Below are 10,140 nucleotides of genomic sequence, written 5' to 3'. Positions count from 1 at the left end.
AGAACTAGAAACAACAGCAGACCTCCACACGTGCGATGACACCCACAATAAAGGGCGACGTGGGCGGGGAAGGCGGTGGGGCTGAAGCGCGGAAGCGGCCGCACGAGGAGCCGTTCCTCGCCCTCCGCGTTTGGACGGACGGAAAGGGCACGGTTCCGCCGACGTCGCCCACACACAGCTATCCAGACCCCTCTCACCCTCCAACAAGCGGGCGCAGGGCATCTAGACAACCAACCTCGTAGAACGAGGTGGGGAACCACATCCCCAACCCGGCACCAAGGAACCAAACGTAAAGGCAGAGGTGCCGTGTTACCATAACATTTTCAACTTGCGAGAAGCACCCATCGGACTCGCGTACGGAGACTCGCTTCCCGCACTTTGGGTTTTAATAGCATAATTAGACAGCTGGGCCGGGTTGGGGATGTGGTTCCCCACCTCGTTCTACGAGGTTGGTTGTCTAGATGCCCTGCGCCCGCTTGTTGGAGGGTGAGAGGGGTCTGGATAGCTGTGTGTGGGCGACGTCGGCGGAACCGTGCCCTTTCCGTCCGTCCAAACGCGGAGGGCGAGGAACGGCTCCTCGTGCGGCCGCTTCCGCGCTTCAGCCCCACCGCCTTCCCCGCCCACGTCGCCCTTTATTGTGGGTGTCATCGCACGTGTGGAGGTCTGCTGTTGTTTCTAGTTCTGCCTTTTTTGTTGTATTTTCGGTGGGTGGTTGAAGCGGCCGACCCTAACCCTAACCCAAGAGGTCGCCTGCACACTTGATTAATACGGGCCGAGCGTACTGCTGCTTTCCCGGTTCTCGCGTGACTTACAGCCTTCCGGTACGTAAAATTCTACTTGCGGTGTTTTACGTGCTCTTTCCGTCGGTGCCTGACGCTGTCGGTTTATTTACTGCGCCTCAAAGTTTCTGCCGCGCCGGTCACGTGCGTGCGTGCGTGCGTGCGTGTTCGGCCTGGGCGTTCGATAACGGTGTGGCAGCCGCCCCTGATTTTTAGCACGGGTCATAGTATGCTATATTTTTTTCGGTGGAACTTCCTCTAACCCTTTGTAAGTGCGTCAGTTTTCCACGGTGGATTGGCAGTATAGAGAAAATTAGGTGATCCAATATATTATGTGTCGATTATTCCATTGAATCTTCTGATCGTGCGTCATGCAACGATGAAGCGAACCGGTACTTCGTGTGCTTGACCTTGCTGCGCAGCCGTAACACGTTGCACTGTGCCGTACGCCTATCCTGCGTGGGACTTGCAGAGAGCTAGCAAGTATCTGTCATCTACTGCTGAATTTCGAAGAGCAGGTTACTACCGCACCATTGTTTGTTTCCTTCCTCTTCCGGTTACCACTGCTGCGGTCGGCGGCCTCGCCACTGTTTTGGTGGTGGGTGCGGAAGGTTTGTCAGTACGGCCCTTGATGTGTTTTAGAGTTCTAAAAAACAGAAATAGCAATAGTGATGTGATCGCGGACGGCTGGGATAAGGGTGTACGTTTTTATTAGGGATGGGGTACGGAAGGGAATGTACGCTGTTGGTCACCGACTCAAACCATGTTAGGAAATCTTCAGATAATCTTTCTCCCTTGTTTACGTATCTTTAACGTCGTCGGTTCCGTGGTATACCCATGGATAGGTTGTTGCATATCCTCAGGAGGTGCGCTTAGCAAGGATCCATGACCTACAACGAGTACTTATTTTTTAGATGGCGAAAGGTTGCATGCACCGAGTGGTAAACCCATTGGGGTGCGCTAAGTTGGGGTTGGGAGGTGCGTGAATGGGATACGTATCCCGTGTATGTGAAGTTGTTTGGACACAAATCCCTTTGAAGGCATCCGAAACAACTCAATCTTAGACCTATATGTGCGCCTTCACAATATCCTTCCGCGTTAATAGTGAGTGCTTTGCTTTCTTCTTTTCATCCCCGTCCTCTGGTGAGAAAAAAGGGTCTCAATAACGTCTGTTTGCCCAGCGTAGAAATGTGAGTATCATACTATGATTTATATTCGATATGCTCTATGTTACCATCATATTTGTCTTAGCCATACTGACCTGATTGTCAGGGTGCGAGCGTCAACCCTTCTATTGGGGAGCTTGGATTATGTTTGAACGCTAGGAAACTGCGAGTAATAACTATTTGACTGCGTGGAAAGTACAACAAGGCAGACTCAGTGATGCACTACTTCCTCTTGGTGAGATTGGAGGGGGGCGGCTGCGATGCGAACATGGTGCGAGAAACCGATGTTTCTAGTTGCACACTATGTGGAGGATTTTCTCTCGGTATTGGCTACTGTGTTAGTACTTGAATGGAAATCCGTGTCTTGTTGAAGGCGGCCAGCCGGCGTCTCGGGATGTGGATCCATACATGGACGCACTTATCAGTATTTCAAACGTTTACTGGAGGTGTGGGGGTCGTATGACACCGTTGAGCAGTTGTGTTCCTCTAAGGATTTATCATGGCATATTAGTTTTTACGTATGTTGGTTTCCACTGCATCTACAGCAGGTCGGTTAACTTGTAGCATTGAAGTGGGCCATGGAAAAAACCATGAAGGTCCCCACCCTGTGTGTGTACGCACCTTCCCATACATAACATTGTTTCCAACAAAGACACTGCCGTCTGCTGGGGTATCCAGCTGCCCGCGACGGCGCAAGAAAGTTGGATGACAATATACCATCTGACCAATTGCATATGTATGGAAAATTTGGGCACTGAATGTTGTGAGCGGAACATGGCCCGGTCTACCAAACTACACTTCAGAAAGTAGCTACGAATTTATTGTTATTCTCCTTAGGTGAGCTGTACTGATTTGTCATCAGGGCATGATAGAGAAATGTTGTACCAAGTACTCGAATTATCACTACTGGAACGGAATCCGGGCGTTCTACCGTGAGAACGGGTTTTAGTTTGTTGTGGATGGCACCCGGCGGGGAAAATACCGGGGGGGGGGTTATGATTCTACTGTTTGCGTAGACGTGATATATATATATATATATATATATATATATATATACTATTTTTCCTTGTAAGAACTTCCTCTCCTCACTGTGCACGTCCAGATTATTGTTGGATGCGTTATGCCTTCTTCGCACTATATAGAAGTGTAGTTTGGGAGTGGGCAGGGCTGACAAGACTGTCTGCGTCCACCAAGAAGCGCATGTATCTTTGTTGGTTTATAAACATATATGTCTTTTTCATTGCATTCACAACCCACTATTCGCACGTGGCTCCATTGTCCTGCATAAAGGCAATACGAGTGTGCTGGCGCTGTTTTTTTTTTTTTTTAATAGTCAGCAATGCTCGGCAACTTCAGGTAGCAATATTATGGAGCCACGTCCGTTTCTGTCTTCATATTTCTGTGTTGCTTACTTCTTTACGCCACTTCACTGCATCCTTGCACTCTCTGCTGAAGGGTATTCCACGCTACATATAGGAAGGAGCTGGTGTAGGAAGCCAACTGTGACGGGTGAGGTATCAAGGTTCACTTTCCCCCCTCCCCCATCTTCAAGCGTACATGTCCGATGTTGAGGGTTCGATAAGCTTTTCTAATGTGGAGTCCCATATTCTTGCGTCCGAGGCGGTAATGCAACACCAAGAGGTAGTAGACACCTTCAGCGACGGCTGGAATTCCCCTACTGGTGTTCATGTAACGGGAAACAATGACCGTGGAAGTATTGTTTGTAATACTGCAGAGTGGGCTACTGGATCGGATGGCCTTGATGACGGAGACTTAGGGAGGAGGAGGTCTTCCATATATCTTGATGCCAAAGATGGAGACGGGCCCGTGTCCGTTGCTCAGGGGCGCTCAACCATTGACAACGTTGCCCTGACAGTTGATACGAGGCCCAGCGACCTAGCGGCGACATTGGAGGGGGAAAACTATCCGTATTATGATCTCGACTATGTCTGCTCGTACGCTTTCCAGAGTGAACATGCCGACCTGAATAGCCACGATTATGGGCTTGATGCCTTCATTCACGGAATGCGGCTGGGTCCCTGGCCCCTGCAATCGACCGTGACGACCTCTCCACCACGGGTTCTAGATGGCCAATCGAATAGGCTCGCCCAGTTTGGTGGGCTGCAGTCGAGTTTGACGGTAGCAAGTGAGAGTCCCCTCCGAAACGACGTAGGTGTGCTGCGAGAGGCCAACAGTCTGCAGGGCAAAACATCTCCTAACGGAACATCGGAGAGGTGGCTGAGGTGGTCTTTCCGGGCCTTTGACGGAAAATGCAATCTTCCGCAGGGCACTACAAGGGGCTGTGATACCTTAGGTGTGAGTGAGAGTTCCCTTTATGATGTGGATATGGTATTGGGGCTACTTTGCACAGACAACGGGATTCCCGGTGTTCTCTCGAGTGGAAGTTGCAGTGAGGGGCACACGCAAAAAGCTAGTGAGATATGCATGGGAGTTATGCGCCGTGGGGACAGTGGATCCAACAATGAACTGATGCTGTTTCCTCGACATGATGATCGAGGAACTGGTGCCCTGACAAATGGGACGAGTGGAGCGGTATATCAGAGGTGCAGCGAGGACATCATAGGTGCTCCCACCGGAGTCGTGAACGCGCAGCCTCTGCGTACCGAGGAAGGAAAAGCTTCCGGTAACGTTGAGCTCACCATGGTCGGCGACGTACTACCAAAAACGTTTTCATGTCCTTCTGCAGCCTCTGACTTTGTGGGCGCCGAAGGGCCGTTAGGGGACGTCAAAGAAGGTACCGGACTCAGTTTGCCGTCGAAAGCTCTTCCCATATCTGCCATTCTTACTGACCGCGCACGTGGCAGGGTTGGAACTCCATCATGTAACTCTTTGGTGGATAGTTTAATTGGGGGGATGGAGTATCCGTACTTTAGTGGCCTCAAAGGCGACTCGAATTTGATTATAAGCTCACCTTTGCCGTCCCGTCAGTCGATTTGTACTGCGGAAGAGGGTGAGGGGGCTATTTTGTCTGCCGAGGGGGTGTCTGTGGGCATGGAAAGGGAGTGTGAGCAATATCTGCAGTCTCATATCTCCTGCTCTGTGGGTGTGCATCTGCGATGCGGAACGGAGCTTCGTTCGATTAACCCATGCATCGCTCGTTGCGGCGACAGTCGTCCAGGTTCGACATGCAGGTCAGCCAGTTGTAGTCTAGATAAGAATCAAGGTGTAGGACAGGGGGTATGTATGGGTGGAAGCGAGCAACTTTCCATTCAGAAGCGTTCCAGGGAAAAGGCAGTTCAGGGCCCCGGGAGAATGAATGGGTCATCGATCAGTTTAGTGGCGGGTGCAGAGTCCATTACCGCATCTCAAAGCTTTGTGCGCCCGCCGGCTGCAGTTGTTTCCCGAAAGAGATGGCATCCGTGCAGCGAGCTTAGTACTGGTGGAGTGTCTGGGTCTCATACGGTTAAAGTGGCTGAAGATGGGATGTGTCTCGTTGAGGGGGGGTCGTCACCAATTATCAGGGTTTCAAGGGAACGACAGAGTGTTCCTTCAAACCGAGTGCGTTTGATTGTACTCAACCACAAAACGGGAACGGGACAGAATGATGTGCAGACGGCAGTAAACCTCCGCGGAGAGAGTACGCTAGAAGTCTGTCCTCCACAGGGCTTGCCACACTTCTTTAGCGTGGACGAATACCTGGAATGCACCGATGACAATGATATGTGCTCTGTCACACTCGCGGAACTTCAAGGAAAGTTTCTCCGCGGCATGAACGTTGCCATGTTTGTTGCTGGAAGTGAGTCAGTACCACTGTCTGGCTGGTGTGCGGTTTTTGAGGTGATGAATCATGTGTTTCGTGACATCAATGATGAGTGCGAGTTGTTTATGTCCGTTGTCCTAATACGACAGGAGTCAGCACGGGATTTGCTTTCTGAGTCCGAAGGGGGGGTGCGAACTCTAAGTTCCTCCGTCATGGCTCCTTGGGTTGCCTTTGAAAACGTCACCCATATGAAACTGAAGAGCGCACATCACTTCATCACACTTTTATCGCGTGGTCTCGAAGTTGCCGATTTGAAGCACAATTGTGTCGGAAGTCGTGTAGTTTTGTCCGTCATGTTGAAACAAATTGATGTGAATGATGTAATTTTGTCGTCGATGCTTGTGACGGGTGGTGCTACCCCTAACGACCTTGATGTGCTGCTGAGGGAAGGTGACCAAAGTGCACGAAAGCTATTCCATGAAGCGTTGGGTGGTCCTTATTTCACTGTTGTGGTTTCCTCACTCTGTGAAAGGGACAGAGACCTTCTGCAGCTTCTGAGCGCCCAACATAAGTTCACTTCCGTTGTCAACCAACCGTGTACCGTAGGAAGCGTGAGTCGGTTGATCGATAATGCGGAGGCGGAGGTTGCTGGGTGTTCCACTGACGATCAAATTGTATTGGAAAGAAAACAATTCTTGCTTGAGCGCATAGCGCTTGCGAAACATATTATGTATAACCCCAAAGGGCTTTCACTGGTAGTTGACGTGGAGGAATCAGTACGACTTGAGAAGAGGGTTCATTGTGGTGTGAAATTTGACAAGCAACCGTTCCCTGGACCACAGTCCTCATCTGTGTCTGCTTGTGGCGGGGATTCCCACAACGCGGCGTCTGCGCTGTGTGTGGAGGAAGGGCAAAGTAGTAAGCAGAGACAAGAACCATGTCCAAAATTTTTCTCGGAGGCACAGTGGCTGAAACCAAGTAGCAAAGGCGACACTAGAGTTACGCTCATGGGTGGCGCGCCACCGTCATCGCTGCCACAACGCAATCATTATGGGGAGGGGAAAACACCCTCGTGCTTGCCCTGTGTTACCGCAGCAGGCATGCCCACTCCCCGAGATCCCCGACTGGAGCGCCAGGTGAGGCCATCCAGCAGAAGACTCAGCATTCCAGTGGAGCCGGATCAAGCTAGTTACGCAACGACTTGCAGTATGTCGGACCCCCAAAGGGGGGAGGGTTTGCCCTCCCTGGGCCCTTTGGCAACCACATGTGGAATGGAATTGGCGCCATCTACGCAGCGTAGAGCCCACCGTTGTTTTCCTTCCTCAGCTTCCTCCGACCACACGACATGTGCATACTCACAGCGGCTGTTCTCGCTAACCCCCGCTCGGGGGGCCTCGCATGATGCTGAGGTCTCCTGTAAGATTGACACACCCGGTGTTCCTGATGCAGAAAAAGTTAGAACTTCTACCACGCCCGATGCTTTTTCATGCCCAGGTATAAGCACAAAGGTGAAATACGACCCTGGCCTTTCTCTCCCATCCTTGAAGGCAGCACGGGGACCACCGTGTTCCATGACATCTTGCTTCCCATTCGACCCAATCCTTACGGGACCCCCCGGTGTTGTGGAGCCCGTGGAGCACTGCGGAATCTCGCAGGGCCCAGCACTCTGCAGACAGAGGGAACAGCCACAACTGCCCGATGCCTCGGTTGCATGCTCTGGGGGCTCCCCAACCCTCACTTGCAAGCAAGTGGCTCATGCGAGCCAAAACAGCGTGCACACCGACATCAAGAAGAAGCAAATTTCTGACGGCGGTAGTGACAGCAGCGCACGGAGCGCAGAAGGCAGCGAGGATGATGTGCTGCACAGTGCCATGTCTGCACCTTCTAAGGTGAGAACGCTTGTTGTGGTCGACCAGGGTTGTGGACACGTGATTGGTGCCGGGAACGATGACGGTGGGCCTTTCCTAAGAACTGGCGGCTCTCATGAGGGATACGAGGTTGACGAGGTGGTGAAATGGGGCGATGGTTGCGGTGACGTGCCTTCGAAGGTGTTGGGTGAGCTGTTTGATGTTTTTGTTTTGGGTTGCAACGCTGCTATCCTTACTGCAGAGAGTGGTTCCTCAACCGTGTCATCAACTGTGCTTAGGGGTCTCGTACGGAATGTGCTTTCAGAGGTTGTTGATGCTTCGGGCCTCCAGAATTCCAACCGTAGAGGATTGCTCAGCTTATCGATTGTGAAATTGAGCGGAGAGCGCATGCTTGATCTGCTGGATGATAGCAGCGAGCCGGAGAGGTTGGTCATAGCTATGTCGCCGATCTTCGGCCCGTGTGTTCACAACGCCCGCCGGTTTCCTGTTAGCAGCTGCAGCGGGTTCGACTCGCTACTGGCATCAGCCCTTCGTCGCGCCAAGAACGCAGGGGTCGATGATGGGTTGGTGTTCGTCTCAGTTGTACTAAAGCAGAAGCTGAAAGCGGATGGGGATGTCCTTGTCTCATCTCTCGCAGTCAGTTTGGCAGGGGAAAACGTTGACCTCTACACATCCGTGCTGAACCGTGTCTCGCGCGCACCGCGTGCGCTATTTCACTACGCATTGGGTGGACCGTGTTATACTGTAGCGTTGCTTAGTATTGATGTCGCAACGACTCAGACCGAAAATATGCTGCGCGTGCAGAAGTGTATTGGAGAGGTGGTGAACCGGCCGATACACCGCGGAAGCATCGTGAAGTTTATTAGCGGAATCCGGGATGATCTCGTGCCTAGTCTTCGTGAAAAGTTTCAAGGGTCGAATAAATGTGAGCCGTCAGATAATATATTGTACCGGCTCGAGGAAATGGTGCGAGACGCAGAATTGCTTTTGGAGAATTTCGAGTCGAATGACCCCCGCGCATATCTTAGTGACAAAGAGACAAGGTCGCCTAAGGGGTGCGTGTCGCTCCTAGAGACCAAAGCCAGAACCGGGGACGAGGGGAGGGTTCATTCACTTTTATTCTTCGAGCAACGACTCCTTAGTGATGGTACCGCTGGTGTGCAAGGTAACTCCGTATTTACCCGAGCAGGGGCGATTACCCGCCGCTATGGCGTCGACGAGGTGGTGTTGCGTGGGCCCGACAGCGACAGTAATGCTACTCTGTGTTCACGTCTTCTTGATGAGCTCGTTCGGAAGTTTATGTCGGGGCATTGCACTGCTGTTCTTGCCGCAGATAGCCACAACTCCGCTTCCACACCGCTTATCCTCCGCAAGATAGTGTACCTTATCCTGCAGAGTACGAAAGCAGGGGTGGGTTGCGGGCCGGTGGGTGGCGACTTGCTCCTCTCAATGGCGCTCGTTAAGAACGGTGTTACGGTGGATCTATTGGCAGCTGAAGAATCCGAGGCGGTTCACCGCTTCGGGGTGGAAATATCACCACTCTTCGACCGCCACGTACGGGGAGTGTCGCATCGCGTTGTCGCCGACACTGAGGCTTTTGACCGTTTTTTAGTTGGGGCTGTCGAGCACGTCGTACCCACCCTACAAGCCGAGGATCCCGGCCTGATGGTTGTTTCCTTAAAGTTAACACACCATGTGGAAGAACCTGTACACGACGTGTTTGTTTCCTCGCTCATGGTGACCACCGTATTCGATCACGTTTCCCACTACAGCGACATTTTGTCAAACCGCTCTAGTGAGCTCACGGACCTTTTCAAGCTCGCGTTGGGGGGGCCATGTTTCACTATCGTCGCGCTTGGATTGTGTGACGAAGATGATGATGCGGAAGCCTTGCTTTCCGTGCAAACTAAGCTTTCCCAGGTGCGAAACCTGCCGTCTCATCGCACGAGTGCTCTACGGCGCATGGATGAACTTACGAAAACAATTCAGGTGCTGGGGGTCCAGCTTCAGGAAGAAGAAAGTGAGGAAGAAAAGGCCCAACTCCGCGTGAGGATCGTCCGTGCAAGGCGTTTCCTGCTAGAAGTTGAGTCACTCCTCAAGAACCCACCACGGGAAATGGGCTGCGTACGCGCTTACAAGTCGGTGCACTGAGGCTGGTGTGCCTCCATTCTGACGTTTATTACTCCAAGCCTCATCTACTTGTCACTTTGTGTGCTAGCATGAAGGTACTTGTGCACTACTGCCGAACGCTCGCACCCCTATGGGTCCGGTTGAGCTGTGGAAGTGGGTACACACTTCTAGTATGTTGGGTTTCCCCACCTTAACACTACCTCTGGTTGCGTTGCCCATTCGGTGGCTCGGATACGCCAAAATTTGTGTGTGCGTCGTTATATAAATGTCATACACACGCGCGTATATATATATATATATATGTACCCCATAAGTGTTCCCTTCTCCCTGCTGGTGCACGCTGCTGCTACCAAGATACCGCTTGTTTACTTCGATAAATTTGCTTCTCCCACGTGCCGTTGAAGGGCGGTAAGGGTGAAAAGCGATACCTTTGTCTCGCTGCCGCGGGGGAGCTAGGGCGGGACTTCGCTTTACCT

General features: G+C 51.9%; 1 protein-coding gene across 1 annotated transcript, besides 3 other annotated features; it reads left to right on the top strand.

The window, feature by feature from the left end:
* Window positions 1–10,140: part of a sequence feature (sequence corresponds to BAC RPCI93-1F7) that runs on past both edges of the window.
* Window positions 923–946: a microsatellite.
* Window positions 2,967–3,001: a microsatellite.
* On the top strand, window positions 3,503–9,685 carry Tb927.2.5540 (hypothetical protein, conserved; the record flags this gene model as incomplete). Its single annotated transcript, XM_946621.1, has 1 exon — window positions 3,503–9,685. The coding sequence occupies one exon, from the start codon at window positions 3,503–3,505 to the stop codon at window positions 9,683–9,685; it is 6,183 nt and encodes a 2,060-aa protein (XP_951714.1).

The sequence above is a fragment of the Trypanosoma brucei genome, chromosome 2, assembly GCF_000002445.2.
Source record: "Trypanosoma brucei brucei TREU927 chromosome 2, complete sequence".
Lineage (NCBI taxonomy): Eukaryota > Euglenozoa > Kinetoplastea > Trypanosomatida > Trypanosomatidae > Trypanosoma > Trypanosoma brucei.
Note: the sequence above shows the minus strand (reverse complement) of the source record. Positions and strands in the feature narration are given on the sequence as shown.